General features: G+C 40.9%; 1 protein-coding gene across 13 annotated transcripts in view; it reads right to left on the bottom strand.

Annotated features, from left to right (window-relative positions):
* The window catches only part of PRRC2C (proline rich coiled-coil 2C), an 80,956-nt gene that overhangs the window by 22,802 nt on the left and 42,062 nt on the right, over positions 1 to 16,092 (bottom strand). For 10 of the 13 annotated variants that reach the window (XM_082228986.1, XM_082228987.1, XM_082228995.1 and 7 more), the window contains exons 19-24: positions 12,903 to 13,251; positions 11,973 to 12,058; positions 11,448 to 11,633; positions 9,771 to 10,022; positions 6,411 to 6,500; positions 3,193 to 3,294 (exon numbers count right to left, since the gene is read on the bottom strand). In XM_082228986.1, coding sequence (XP_082085112.1) covers positions 3,193 to 3,294; positions 6,411 to 6,500; positions 9,771 to 10,022; positions 11,448 to 11,633; positions 11,973 to 12,058; positions 12,903 to 13,251 — 1,065 coding nt within the window. The remainder of the gene's footprint in view (positions 1 to 3,192; positions 3,295 to 6,410; positions 6,501 to 9,770; positions 10,023 to 11,447; positions 11,634 to 11,972; positions 12,059 to 12,902; positions 13,252 to 16,092) is intronic. The other 3 variants (XM_082228998.1, XM_082228990.1, XM_082228997.1) reach the window with 2 other exon arrangements.

The following is a 16,092-nucleotide window of genomic DNA, read 5'->3' as shown; positions in this document are numbered from 1 at the left end:
CTTGTTTATATGATTTTTGAGTATACTGGCGCTGAGTTTTCTTGTGCTTTTGGTTCAGTAGTGGTGAACGTCTTGCAGTTCTGGAAACCTTCTGCACTTAGTAAGGCGCCTTACTGTGCTCACTGAAACATCAGTGCCTGCTGTCATCAAGTCTTGCTGCAGCTCTTTCGCAGTCACTTGAAGGTTTTTCCCAGCCTGCCTTCTCAGTATTGTGGTTGCTGCCTCAGATAGCTTCCATTTTCTGCCCTGTCCAAGTAGTGTAACCACGGTTCCTTTTAACCTTTAACTTGCGAATTATGCTTTCAACAGTGTTTCTGGGAACATGCAGTGCTTTTGCTATCTTCTTGAATCTTGCTCCTTGTTTGTGAAGGGCGATGATATCTTCTCTTATCTTCTTGGACCATTCTCCACGAAATTCATATTTCTAACATGCAGCCAAATTTGACACTCAGCAAACACCTAGCCAGCTCAGGTATTTCATGTCGCTTTTGACTTCAGTTGCTTTTGTTTGATTTGCTTATTGCTCAAGCACACCTGTTGCAACTAATGAAGCCCTTGTTCAGCTACATAAGGTGTGCTTGAGACAACACCTGTTGTATTTGTGCTGTTGTGAGGGATTCTATTCAGGGGGGTTGAATAATAGTGATATGGGAGAAGCCAGTATAAGTTGCAATTTGAGCTGAATTTGGAGAAACCACTTGAAGCATCCATTGTGTTGAGCTATTTCAATTGCTTTTGTTTGATTTGCTTATTGCAAACAGCTGAAAGTCTGTAAATTTTGATAATAAACCTGATTTGCAATGGGGGTTGAAGCATTTCAATTGCAACTGTATACTGTGGTTCTTAAATTATGGAAGAAATATAGCTTAGATCTTCATTACCGTTGCCTTCTTTGAATCACTTCCAAGATGCTATGGCACTTAAAGGCAACCCATGCCCTGTATGTTGCCCTCACCCTTCTCCCATGTGATCAGTTGGTTGCTTCCTGCAGCTGCCAAAATTACCCTGCTGCCTATCAATTTCAGCTGAAAAGTTCAGCCTAAAAAACCCTGGTATTTACTTCCTTCCTTCCTTCCTTCCTTCCTTCCTTCCTTCCTGGTGTTTAATCATCTGCTTTGCGCTCCTGTGCCACACAGTGAGTACTGAATGACTGCCACCACTGCTCTTCCTTTTAGTGAGAGAGGATGGTCGAGTTTGGTGCAGAAAATGGCAGCTCACCCACAGCTGTGGCCTCTTGCCTGCCTTTGAGCTAGAGCCTGGCCTGGCCTGATAACCCTTGCCATTGCCCCAACAATCCTTCTAACACCAGCAGGAAGTGCAGACAGAGTGCAATTTCAAAATACAGCTTGCTCTTCAAACGTGCATAGGGCAATTAGGAGAATACTGAAGACAACCCATTGCATGTGTGACCACGCCCTGCAACCTGGCAATTGCAACAATCCAGCCAAGATTATTGTGTCTCATGAGAGGCTTGCTGGTTTTGCCCCCCACAAACTGTAGGAAACATTTTTGCCCACTAGTGTGTGGTCCTCAGGGGGAAATGTTGCTTATCCCTGCTATGGCTTTCAGAAAAGTAACAGTAAGTCAGTCTTCAGATGCCACAGGACTTGTAGTTGTCTATGCTAGACAATTTGTATGGATAACCACTTTCGATCATGAGATTATGTATTATATGTATCCATTTAAAATCAACCCTATTTTCTAATGCAACTGTTTTCAGCTACAATGCATGCTGCAAATTAGCATCTTACTGGAAATTAATCCAGACAAAACTATGTATTGGTTATTATTTTATGGCTTTAAAGCCTCCCCCCCTCTATTGAGTTTAATATACAATTATATCCCTAGGTGTAAAATATTCCAGATACTGCACAGAAATATCAAATATTCATTGCAGAACACAAAAGGTTCAAATGTGAAACCTATTTTAACGAAGACAATAGCATGATAAGAATCCATAACAAGACATTAGACACTGTTCATAATACAACTGCTGTATTAGAAAATGGCATGTGCCTTCATCTACCTTCCTATCGTCCTGCCTGTCCACATTCACAACAACAAATTACATGTAAACTTTATACCAAATACCCAAAGAGTTCCTCAGACTAAACAGAACAAAAAGGTACATTACTTTATCACAGAAATGCTTTCAGCTGAATACATCCACAGAAGCACAATAGTGAAGCTTAAATGATACGTCAACATGAAACAGATCAGAGAGGAAAAAGGCAGCACAGCCATGTCAATCTAGCAACAATTGTTGAGTGTAAGCTCTGCTGAAGTTGTGCACATTTACTTTACAAGTTGCTTTCAGCCCAGTGCTATGTCTGTTGGACAATTTTCATAAGTATTTTGAAATGTGGGCCAGGTCTTCCAAAATTCAGTCTAGTCTCAGCTGATTAAGAGAGTTACTAGTATATACATATGACGTATGTCAATAAGACAAGAACCCCACCCTCTAAAATCTGTAATCATAGGAGGCACGTTCCTATTTGGAACCTCTCTCACAAAAGCTCTATTTAACTGAGTTATGCAAATACATGTTCTACCACTTTGCAGAACTGAGAAGAATTGGTATCAGTCTGTAAATATTGCTACTGAGACTCACTTTGCAGCATGAGATGCACAATATAGTCCAAATGAACACTGTCAGCTATGAACACTACCTGGCTGCCTTCACACACCTACCTCACACAGTCACTAAAAGGTCACACCAGTTACCACTTAATAGAAAATATTAAGCTATTAGCAAATTCTAACACTGCCAGTCTCCTGCACAAAGTGTGCTGCATCAGCCAACCAATATACATTACATATTGCTAACCTCAACAATAATTGCTCAAAACAATACAAGCTATTTCACAGAAAGGCATCTGGAACCACCTATCTATACGTAGCTCATTTCCCATATACTCTCTATAGGAGGGGAAAATCACAATCACCCTAATAAGTCCTATCTAATATTCTGATGTGTATCCTAGGATTTGGGTGGCAAGAGTCAGCCAATTGCTGTTAGTTACAAAGTGGGGTCAAAGAAATGTAACGAACCCCCTTAGAAACTCCTGTTCTAGTGGTCTAAAAAGCAAAAACTGCCCTTTTGGTCTCTCCACTGAAGTTTGCCAGCAAGATCTTGATGAAGTCTTTCCCCTGCATGCAAGAAAATGACCCTTAGAGGGATGTGGTACATACCTTGAGGGTGAGGTCCACGGTAGCGGGAGAAACTGGCGTTAGGCTGGAGCTCTGTTGTAGAGCCTCCCTCCTAGGGAGGGGAAGGGTGTGGGGCAGGGGCACCTGAAAGGCAGGCAACACACATCACATTCTAGCTAGGTCTATAACAAAAGCCCCAACAAAAGCAAGAGCTCAAGCAATGCCGCCGCTGAACTAAATTGTCTTTCAGGTGCAAGCATTTAGCAGGGAAGCTTTAACATAAAAAGGACAAAAAAAGATCTGACAGGTGGGGGGAAAAGACTTTCTGGTTCATAGTCATGGCTTGTTGACCATTTCCTTTTGGATTTAATTCCAAAAATTAAATTCAGGTTATTGTAATTCCCCTACACTGATTCTCACAGGACTCATTAAAGAAGTAGAATGATGGTCCTCAAACGTTGAGAAATATCCTCCTTTCATAGTGTCACAGGTGCACAAAAACTAAACTACTGCAGGAATAGTACAATTTTACTTGAACTTAACTAAGTGCAATCAATAGATTTTCCTGAAGACTCAAATATAGACAAAACAAAGACATTGATGCTCTCTTACTCTTGGCCATTATCAGTGCTCTTACAATCATTCTTACAAGATACTGCCACAGAATGGAATTAAGCTAGTTTAAAGAATGAAGGTAGATGAAATTTTCAAACCACACATCTAGGAGTAAATCGAACTCCAAAAATACTGTACACAAAAGTCATCAGCACCCAAGAATTACACGGTACTCCATCATGGACGTAATAATCAACCTCAAACATTTCAAAACTTTATGAACAAAAGGGATGACAAAGAAAGCCACAAACACCGCCATAAAGTATACTTAATAGGAAACAATTCACTAACTGGAAACTCTCTTGGAGAGTTGTTCAAATCCTGCTCTCCTTCAAACACAAGCAACATGGTTACGCCAGAGATGGAGTCGCAAAGCAACAAAATAATAAGCACCAGGATTCCATAAGGGGACACTTTCTGTTGCCAGACAGCATTTGCCAAGGTTTACCATCAATCAAAGAACGCAAAACCAAAGCCTTTGCAGACTTAACAAATAAAAATAAAGGTACATTGGATAAAAGCATTTAAATTCAATAACCACTGCCATTATTCTGCTCTTAAAGTTCTAGGTTGCTTTGATCTTATTTGGCATCCACAATTGGTTTCCAGAGTTATTCACAGAATATTTAGGTGTCCACATATTGCAGTAGGAAATAAGATACTAGTCAGAAGAACCATTTGTAGAGGACCTGTACCACTTTGCCGAGAAACACGAGACTAACACACAAACAGAATGGTTACAATTCACATTGTATGCCACGTTATTTAGAGGTCATCACCCACACACTTCTCAATTTTGTGTGTGTTGCTTTCGCTTTTTCAAGCCCTTATAAGATGAACAGAAACTTTCCTTCTCTCTTGTAGCTGTGGCTAAAGAGAGATATCTCACAGAGCCGTGATTTGGCAGTGAGAAGCAACTTCATGGTCTCATGCTTTCACCCCTCAAACTTGTGCATGCCTTCTCCATCCTTTTTAGAGTTTGAGAGAAAAATAATTTCCCACAATGTTTAAATTGGGCAGGCCATCAATCCAAACCAGGGACTTAGACCCACTTCAAAGCATGGCTCCAATCTCCACTTTGCAGACAAACTATGGTTACTGCTAACCTGAATTTTCCAATTTAGCTGTCAGCTGTTACAGTAATCTCAAACAGAGAAAGAGAAGGTGAAGGAGCAGACTAATCATGGGGGTGGGGGAGTAGAGAAGAGGAAGAAGTGTGTGATCATAACTGTATGCTCTAACTGGCTCCATGGCATATGAATTTACTCTGCAAGTTACAGATAGGTAGCTGTGTTGGTCTGCCATAGTCAAAATAAAAATATTCTTTCCAGTAGCACCTTAAAGACCAACTAAGTTAGTTCTTGGTATGAGCTTTCGTGTGCATGCACACTTCTTCAGATACACTGAAACAGAAGTTGCCAGATCCTTCTATATAGTGAGAAGGTGGGGAGGGGTATTACTCAGAAGGGTGGTGGGAATAGGAGATTGGCAGATAGCTGAGATGAGCCTGTTGACGACTCTAATAGGTCTTACATGGAGGGAGGGAGATCAGACAAATCAGGGAGCAGGAGAGATCAAAGAAATAATTTTTCCTTTGTTTGGCTTTTGCTGACTGGCTGCAACAGTTTCAGGCAGAAAGCATGGAGGAAGAATGGATAAATCACGGATTAGAAATGTTCCCATAGGAAATAATGGAAATCATCAGCTTATTATGCGAACGCTATCACAAACCGTTTCCAGGGAATGCATTATGTTTGGAGAACGGAACCTGCATGTAGATGATGCAGTGGAAAGGATTCTGTAAGTAAATCCCTCCTGGCGTATTGGAGATGTCATGACTGAATGCTCTCCCATCTATAGCTGGGAAGGTAGCACTTTGGAAAGAAGAGCTTGGCCAGATTTCTTCTCAACACACAGCTTTCTACAGGAAGGGAGGTGTGTGTTTATTTTTAGTGTGGAGGGTGATTTTATGCAAACCTCACCTGTATTGTATATTCTGAAATCAGACAAGCCCAAGAGAGATGACACCAAGTAATCCTTCTGAATGTTTAGTGAGAGCCTTAATGAACCTAGAATTCACTATTTTGTGAAAATCTCAATTGCCATAACAATATGCATTTCCTTACCACATGGTACTGCACACACCATATGCTAATACAGTGGTACCTTGGGTTAAGTACTTAATTCGTTCCAGAGGTCCGTTCTTAACCTGAAACTGTTCTTAACCTGAAGCAACACTTTAGCTAATGGGGCCTCCTGCTGCTGCCGGAGCACAATTACTGTTCTCATTCTGAAGCAAAGTTCTTAACCCGAGGTACTATTTCTGGGTTGGTAGAGTCTGCAACCTGAAGTGTATGTAACCTGAAGCGTATGTAACCTGGGGTACCACTGTAACCCTATAGCCTAGCTAGCACTGATTGCTCAAACCACTATTTTTTCCACAATTCTTGAAAGCTTCTCAAAATTCCATTAAGATGAAACACCCATGTTCCACTAGCCTTTATCTACAAGGTCTCTAACGGTATTTTTGCATTGTTACTGAACAATAAAAATTACAGAAGATCTGTATAGCAATTTTAGTTTTAAATGCCATGAAAAATAAAAGTTATGTTTAAAGCTATGCTTAAAGTAACTAATAAGCTTACATTTGTCACTAAAGCCTCTTCCATCTTTGCACTGCTTGTAGCCACTGTACTGGAGTGAGAAGAAGGTGCTGTATAGTCTGTTACAGACTCCTGTAAAGAAAAGAAGTTGAAGAAGCTGACCTATACAATAACAATACCCTGTAAAAAAGAGAGCTTTAAAGAGATGAAAAAGCTAAAATAATCTCTCCATTCACAACTTCATTAACTAAACTGTCATATCACAATAAAGCATCATAAATAACTTTACATAACTTCATAATCCACAAAAAGGTACATGAATACACTTATTTTTACTTAAGTTATAGGCCACCTTAAACAACAAACTCTCTCAAGGTAATTTCCACAACAATAGAACAATGCAATACTTTCAGAATACCGAACATTAATGAAACCAGCAGTAATAAGCACATATCCAGCCCCCCTAATATAGCTATAACTTAAAGCATCAGCAGCAAGACAGCACAGCAAACGGATTAAAACAACATTCAAGTGAAGGCCATCAAAACCAGGCAAGCTCTTAATGCCTTTCTAAGGACCTAAGGAGATCTGGCTGGACAAAGCCCTACTGGTACTGAAATCCAGAACCATGAAGGTACTACAGAAAATGCCTGCCAATTTAACTGTTCTTGAAGGTTGGCAGTTAAGATGGCCTCCATTGCCAACACTGGAAGTATGGGCAGACTGGTATGGGGGCAGGCCTTTAAAAAACACACCAAAAACCTCAAATCCAACCATTGGCCCTCCAGCTGTTGCTGAACTATAATTCTCATCAGCCCCTGCATGGATGGCAAATGGCCAGCAATGATGCAAATTGTGGACCAGCAACATCTGGAGGGCCAATGGTTCTTTTAAATGTCACCACCAGCACTTTAAATTAGGCTCAGAAACACACTAGCCACCAAGTGCAGTTTCAAAGCTTCACGTGGTCTGACCACCTAGCTCCCATCAAGACATTGACAGTTGCATGCTAAACCAGTTGAAATTTTAAAACTGTCTTTAAAGGCAACCCCACGAGGAGTCCAGCCTGGATGTGACTAGAGCATTAATAACTGTGGCCACATTTGACCTCTGATAAAATGGAGCTGATAAAATGAGCTCCTGGCCACCATCACCTGTGCATTGCCTGTTAGTGTATAGTACACAAGAACTCAGAAAGTGTGTCCTTGGTTCTTTAGTGGGAGGGCAACTCCAACTAAGATCAGTTGTAAGGAGCATGTGATCTCCCTACCTACAGATTTCAATCTTATCTGAATTTAATTTCAGCTTGTTTACCCCCATCAGTCCAAAGACAGCATCTAGATACCAGTTTAGGAACTCTACAGCCCCCCTGAAATCAGAGGACAAAAAGGAGGGGTAGATCTGAGTGTCATCTGCAAGCTAGTCATTGCTGCCAAAACATCCAGCTGATGTCCCTCAGCAGTTTTATGCAGATGGTAAAAAGCATGGGAGACAAGACAGACCCTTGAGGCACCCCACAAGGCACCATGGGGAGAACTGGAAGTCCTCCTCAACCACCTTCTGAAAATGCTCCTCAAGGAGGAACTGGAAATGTTTAATTACGAATTACTGAGGGCCCCCTATTTTTCAAAAGCCAAGTCACGAACCCCCTACTTTTGAAAATTTTGATAACTCTATGGTAGTTACCTCTGCAAAGCAATGTTCTGAACAAAATGTGGGGTAGTCCCTAATAAGCAAAGGATTTTAGGGATACTAAAAAACAGACTAGGGCTGAGTGATACCTGGTTTTTAACATCATGATATATCAGCAGCTAAACATCACGATATTCTGATATATCACAATGTCTGAAATTGGAGATCAGGCATGGGGATGAGGGAAGGAGCAGCCATGGAGATCGCGCAGGTAGGGTGAGATCATCATGTGATATTGGCGGTCCCTTGAAATTGGCTGCCCTGTTCTCCCTTGTGTGAGGAGCAATACATTGCTGTGTATTGCCAGATCAAAATTGTGATTGCGGTGCGATTTCAAAAGAGATTTTGGCCAAAATATTGAAAAATCGCTGAGCACTAAAACAGACCATAAAATTTGAGAGATCCAGAACATTGTTTGGCATAAGCTATTCACTAGGCCAATCAAGGTTGTTTCTGTCCCAAATCCAGGCTGAAGCTAAACTGGGATCTTCACATGAATAGTGGTATACAAATTTAATAAACAAACAAATAATAGTAACTGGGAAGGATCCAAATAATCAGCATCTTCCTAAGCTACCTGTAGTTGATATACCACATCCCACTCCAACACCATGACCCAAAATAGCCAATGTGAAAGTGGACAATAATTGTCTGAAGCCATAGGATCTAAAATGTCCTCCTTTAATACTTTTGTTTAAACATACAAATGTGTATTGACTTTCCAAGGGTGGATAGAGGTGACTGTTAAAAGCCAATTTTTCTTCTTCTTAAGTCTGAATAAGACTATTTGGGAAAATACTAAAATATTTAAAACAACATGACATGGAACATGCTTTGAAGTTCCATGCTGTTTGCTTTGATCAGTTGAATAGGCTTAGGAAATGTTAACTACATGACTGACTGATGCTCAAATACTTGATTATTGTAAGGCAAGACATTGCCTGAAAGAATATTTCCACATGCATCAACTGAGAAGAAAGTAAGAGGACTTCTCCCATATGGAGCAGAGGTGGGGAAACTTTGGCCCTGTCATTAGGTTTGGATGCAATGCTAGGTGAAAGAATGGCTTAGCTTTGGGGAGCATGGCAGCAACATGACTATGGGAGGAGCAAAGCAGCCACATTTTTTTCTCCAAGTACCCACATGTTCAATCATTCATGCTTAGCCATGGTTTGGCTTCATTTTTGTGTGTACCAGAATCCATGAGCCTATGAAACCATACATTTTGGACAGTTCTTGAAAAGTCTTCAAATAAAAAACAAAGGAAACTGAGCGAAAGCAATGCAGAAAACACAACCCTGTTCTTTGTCTTATGCTGATGTTTCCACCCTATTACTTCATTCTGGAACTAGGAGAAGTATGAGGAAACAAAGCTTTAAGCTGTTTCAGCTTATTTCAGAGACTTGTAGCTATTGTTACTTTTCTACTAAAGCAAATGTCCATAAAAGCTGCATGGAGCAATATCTGAGCAAGAACCTAATGCTTGGATGCCTTCACTTACTCATAGCCATTTTTAAAAAATGGGTACTGCAAACTTCTAGGACGAAGGCCATAGAAAGAGCTCTACTGAAGCCAGCTTCTCCATATTTATGAATATTCACTATATATGAATATTTATCGTATTTATAAATATTCCACTCAGGTATATCTAAATTCCACCCATTCAGCACTGATTAGTTAACTTAAGTAGCCATTCCATTTGATTCTTACCTTTTGGGTTGCTCCAAACTCTGAAGCAGTCACGGATATCATTGTTCCTATTTCAGTACCAAGTTCAGCAGCTGCTTTGCCTTCTTTAGAAGTAACAGGGTCTGGACTTCTGACCGCAGTAGGGCTTGATTTCTCTTGCCCCTCAGGGTCCCCTTGCTGAGCCTCTTTTACTTTCTTGTTCTTTAATGACCGTTCTTTCCCAATGGGACCAGGCTTGTACTCTTTGTTTTCTACTGGACTCAAATCTGAAAGCTACGCAATGTATTAAAAGATTACTGCCTCTTCGTTTATTATGTTATTATATAACCTATATTCCATCCTTCCTCCCTAGGCTTTTTTTTTCAGCCAGAGTTTGCCAGAACACAGTTCTAGCACATCTCAGGTGGGCACCATTACCATTAAAAGAGAACAAGGGAAGTGTTCATGGTGAGCTCCGGCACCTCTTTTTCTAGAAAAACAGCATTGCTTCCTCCCAAGGCAGCAATGGGCAGCAAACACAAACATGAGAAAATACAGTTAAAACTAAAGTATAAACTTTAGTTACAACTACAACTGGGCCTGAAGCCAGACACAATTAGATCTATATAACTGCTTCCTCTAGTCAAACTGCAGCTGGCTGGTCACCTTGCCATGAATGGAATATTAAGAGACTGGGTGGTAGTTTCTAAAACCTCTGGATCCAGGAAGGTTTAAAAAGGGATGCACCACTGCCTCTTTCAAGATGCTTCACATAATTCCCTTTGTAGGAAGGCTCTGACCACTCCCCCAGTCTATTCAATCCCTGCTACTAGATTTTACCAGTCACGGGCAGAGATCAAGAGGGCACAGAGTCAACCCCACTACTGTGTCCTGTCCATGTCCTCAGGCTACAACAACAGAAACTTATCCCACAGGCTGTAACATGATGGTGCCCTGGCATAAAGTCTGACATAGAGCCGAATGATTTCACCCACAAAGGGATTCACAAATCTCTCACTGTAAGCTATTGAATGGTTAATGAAACAATACCAGTCTGGACCAGTCAATTTACTATGCTATAAAGCTCTGCTGGGCATTCAGTGATGATATGCTCTCTTTGCCACCGCCACTGCCACATGGTAGGTGGAGCTATGTATCTTTACCTCTGTTAGGTCGGATTTGCACTGGGATCTACAGGAATCCACATATCCTACATTTTTTGCTAGTTTTGGAATTGTTATAATTAATTTTTCCCAGGAGTGAAGTACTGGATTGAAATTCATTATTCCAATAAACAACGTAAGAAAGTATGTTTCAATTTTTATTATCCTGGAAATGCAGCAATTTCTGGTGCCTTATAAATTTTTAATTATTGTCTATTTTTCTTCTTCAATTATTTCCTTATTTAGGTATTCTTGACGCTCCAGTGTCTTAAGTTGTATTTTTGATTTTCCTAGATAAATGTATAGACTTTGGAGTGAGTTAATTTGTTTCAGTTATATCAACAAGCAATCACAGCAGTTTTTAACATGTGGCAGTTGATTTTGTGAGCACCTCACATAAATAGTCAACCCCCCCCCCCAAATAATCAGAAATATGTTAACCAGGATACATAAGCATAGAAGTTTGATTAGACTTCCTCTTGCTGGAACACATGGGCACAAAATGCAGCTTCTAAAATGCTTCTGTGGTTCATGAAAGTTGGAGAGTTTCACTTACCTTCTGTGCTTTTATAGGTCCTGCCCGGGGCTGCTTCTGCCTTTGCTCCTTGGGTTCAAGAAGCTTCTCTGAGGTCTTCTCTGAAAGTGGGCCAACTTCACTGTCACTCCCACTAGATGCTGGAGCACCAAACTGAATAGTTTCTATTCCCAAATCAATTCCACTTTCTTGCCCAACTGTTGTTCCCTAGTAAGGATCCCAGAAAGTTTAGTTTAACACAGGCACACTTTTGTTCCATACTGCAACATCCAATTAAGTAATTCACCATAGCTCTAATGTTATCAGCAAATTTATATTATAACCATTAAAGATTATATTTCATATCAATCAGGTTTTATTTAAGCTATCAGATATTGGTTTGAACATGTAACACCTGTAAGCTAACTAACAAGTAATGGCTGTTTTACCTGTGAAAACTAGTTACCCATTTGACAAAATGGATAATGTGTTTTGCTCCTTTTCACTTCTAGCCACTGACAAATTAGAACACAGCTAACAATAGATGAGAACATGTCTGTTCATTACCTCTGGAGATGGAGCTGATCCAAATGATGTCAAAGGCTTGTTCCATGCACTGACTGAAGGAGGCTGGGGAGGACTAATGGGTCCCACTAAAAGTCCAGAGAACAAGGTGGAATTAGATCAAAATTTGATAGTATAAGTGCTAATTGCAAACTAACTATGATCCCCCCCTTACATAAAATTAGCGCAAGGCAGCATGCTGCTTGCTAAGAATTCAAAATATTTTAACAAGTTGCATGAAATGGTAAGAGAACATTCAGGACAAGGTATCCCAGTTATCCGCTCACAAAGAACACATTAATAAAGTGTATGCTAGGAGTTCAGCGATTCTATTGCTTCTAGATTGATTTCTATATCATCTACATCCTCCTCTCAAGTAGCAGAGGCCAATGAAAATAAATCAAAAGTTCAGGTGGATGGCATTTGTGGGAAGATCAAATAAGTTTTTCATTTTTGGTTAAAGCTGAAATGCCTAAAAATACCTACTGGCATTAGCCTAGGTAAAAAAAAAAGCTCAAAGAACTGTAGAGTTGCAAAGGACTTTGAGGGTAATCTAGTCCAACCCCCTGCAATGCAAATGAACAAAGATATGTCAAAGCAGTAAATAATTCTCAACTATTCCCTTTTAAAAAGTGTCCACATAAAAGGCAAATGGCAGGCAGTAAATGTTTTCGCAAACATTGGGTAGTCCTACCCATACATAAGAACAGTGAGGTCAGAGAAAGGAGGACTGAGAATGGGTATATGTGGACAAGCCTTGGAGCTCTCCATCATTGTAAATCACTTCACAGGGCAGCTTATCTACGTGGAGGATCCAAAGCATCAACCCAAGAGTAACTGAGGTGCCCAGGAAAGGTTGTCTGTTACCCAAGATTTCAAGCACACATTTTTTTCTTGCATGTCTTACCAGGAGGGGAAAAATGTCTTACTTACATTTTTTTGAGATGTCATTGAGGACTGTTGTAGGTGGCACTTTATTATCCCATAATTCGGTTCCTACAGCATTATGAGATGGTGTGTTCTGAAGAGTTTTGCTTGTTGCTGTATACTCAGTGCTGCTGTTTGCTGCACAGGTTGCCTGTGGTTGCAGCTGAACTGAAGTCTGTGGACTTGGAATCTGAGACACACACTGCAGTGGGAGTTGCGGTTGAGCCTGAACCTGAACCTGTTGAGTGGCAGCTGCAGCTGCTGCTGTCGCCTGCTGTTGCTTTTTGGCAAACCTGGGTGGTAGTTTGGAATTTGGACACCTTCCTTTTTCATTTGAACTCTTTTTGGTCCAGACCTAAAAATATGTAAGATTGTTAAGAGAGCCTGCAGTTTACCTGCCCAGAACAACTGAAATGGAAACTCTGCTCCAAAGAACTGTTAGATATTTTGTTTTCCCATATACATCAGTTGGGCTTTTTTTAAGCTACAATAGGGAAAATGAAGGTTTTATGAAAGGTTTATTAAATCACAAGACATATGGAGGAAGTAAGTAGGAACACTGATTTACACTCAATATAAAATGGCCATCCACTAAAATTGACAAAAAGCACATTCAAGGTGAAGTACTTTTTGCAAACAATATATAATTTAACCTATGGAACCTATTGCCACTGATATGGTATCTACTAGGGACGCGGGTGGCGCTGTGGGTAAAACCTCAGAGCCTAGGACTTGCCGATTGAAAGGTCGGCGGTTCGAATCCCCGCAGCGGGGTGCGCTCCCGTCGTTCGGTCCCAGCGCCTGCCAACCTAGCAGTTCGAAAGCACCACCGGGTGCAAGTAGATAAATAGGGACCGAAGGTAAATGGCATTCTGTGTGCTGCGCTGGCTCGCCAGATGCAGCTTGTCACGCTGGCCACGTGACCCGGAAGTGTCTGCGGACAGCGCTGGCCCCCGGCCTATAGAGTGAGATGAGCGCACAACCCTAGAGTCTGTCAAGACTGGCCCGTACGGGCAGGGGTACCTTTACCTTTACCTATGGTATCTACTAGCATTAAAGGTAAAGGTACCCCTGCCCTGGTATCTACTAGCATTAAAGGCAAAGGTACTCTAGGGTTGTGCGCCCATCTCACTTAAGAAGCCAGGGGCCAGCGCTGTCCGGAGACACTTCCGGGTCACGTGGCCAGCGTGACAAAGCCGCATCTGGCGAGCCAGCGCAGCACACGGAAACGCCGTTTACCTTCCCACCAGTAAGCGGTCCCTATTTATCTACTTGCACCCGGAGGTGCTTTCGAACTGCTAGGTTGGCAGGCGCTGGGACCGAGCAATGGGAGCGCACCCCACCGCGGGGATTCGAACCGCCGACCTTTCGATCGGTAAGCCCTAGGCGCTGAGGCTTTTACCCACAGCGCCACCCGCGTTCCCATCTATTAGCATTAAGGCACTCTAAATTAAAGATTGGATGAACTCATGGATGACATTACATCAATTAGCTACTACTAGTTGCAAAACTGATTCCTTATTTTCATTGCCAATATTACAATAGGCTCAATTCTCATAATATCCTGATTGTGAACTCCTGAGGCACTCTGGTGGTCAGTCAGGGTTCGTCCACACTTCCACTCGTCCCTTGCTTAGAAAGCACAGGTCTGAGTGGTTTCCCCCTTGTCCTGTTCCTTTCCTTTATATATATATTATTTCTGATTTTCAGACATTTCAATAATTTTACAGCCATTTTAACATATCAAAACTTGACTTCCTTCTTCCTCTTTCTGCAGTTCTTTAAATTTATTTTTTATATTTTCTGCATATCTAAATTAACTTAATTTGCTCATTTATTTATCTACCTTAAATATAAAACTGCAGGTTATTACAATAATTCTGCCAATGTTCTTATCTGTTTAGTTTGTTTGTAAATATTCAACAAACTATTTCCATTTTCATGTTTTTCTGGTAAGTTTTTGTATCTGTTCTTCTTTTGCTGGGACTTCTTTCCATTTTGGGGCAAGTAACATTCTTGCCGCTGTAGTCGCATACATGAATAAATTTCAATATAGTTTGGGTAGTTCTGTCCCTATAATTCCCAAAAAGAAAGCATCTGGTTTTTTTACAAACATTATTTAAAACAGGGGTTGGCAAGGCTTACCGGCGCAGTGCGATGCCGGAAATCCCTTCTGTGCATGCTCAGATGCCAAAAATCACGCCTGCGCAGACGCGATTTCCAGCGCTGTGGACATGCGCAGACGTGATTTCCAGTGTCTGGGCATGCGCAGAAGCGAATTCCGGAGCCACAGAAGAGAGTCCCCATGCTGTGCTGTGCCGGTTTAGTGCAATGCGTGGGGACTCACTGAGCGGGCGGCGCGGCTCAGTTCGGTTTGGGGGCAGCTCATGGGCCAGTTAAACAGCCTCCGTGGGCCGCTTCCGGCCCATGGGCCTTAGGTTGCCGACCCCTGTTTTAAAACATCTTTCCAATTCATTTCTTTCCAATTCCAATATCATTTCCCAGTAAGCTTTAACCTTACTACAAAACCACCACATATGATAAAAATAACCTTTTTTCACTTTACATTTTCAGCACTTATTTGATTGAGATTTATACATTTTTGCCAGTTTACTCGGTATTAGGTACCATCAATACGATTTTCATACAATTTTCTCTTAGACATAACATGCTGTAAATTTTATATCCATATTCCACAATTGTTCCCTTGCTCCATATCTATATTGTGACCAATATCTATTGCCCAATTTATCATTAAGGATTTTACTAGCTCATCCTTTGTCTCCCATTCCAATAATATCTTATACATTTTACGCAGCACTTTTACATTCCATTCCATCAGGTCTCTCTCCAGTTGTCATATTTGTTCCCCAAACCCTCGTATCCTATCTTTCTTAAAAACATCATTCAAATGATGATATTGTATCCATGCTGTTAATTTTCCTGATAATTTCTTAAATTCTTTTAATTGATACTCTCCTCCCTCATTTTAATAAATTTCTATAAGTTGTCCGCCCTTCTATCATATTTTTTCTTTACCGCTATAGCTTCCAACGGTGAGAGCCAAAGTGGTGTTTTAACCTCTAATAGATTTTTGCATTTATCCCATACTCTACATATTTTTCCTAATTATATGATTTGTAAATCCTTTACGTACTGTCACTTTTCATATCATAAATAAGCGTGCCAACCAAAA

This window comes from Podarcis vaucheri (assembly GCF_965113315.1).
Source record: "Podarcis vaucheri genome assembly, chromosome: 6".
Lineage (NCBI taxonomy): Eukaryota > Metazoa > Chordata > Lepidosauria > Squamata > Lacertidae > Podarcis > Podarcis vaucheri.
The sequence above is the reverse complement of the archived record's forward strand: the minus strand, read 5'-3'. Positions and strand labels throughout refer to the sequence as shown.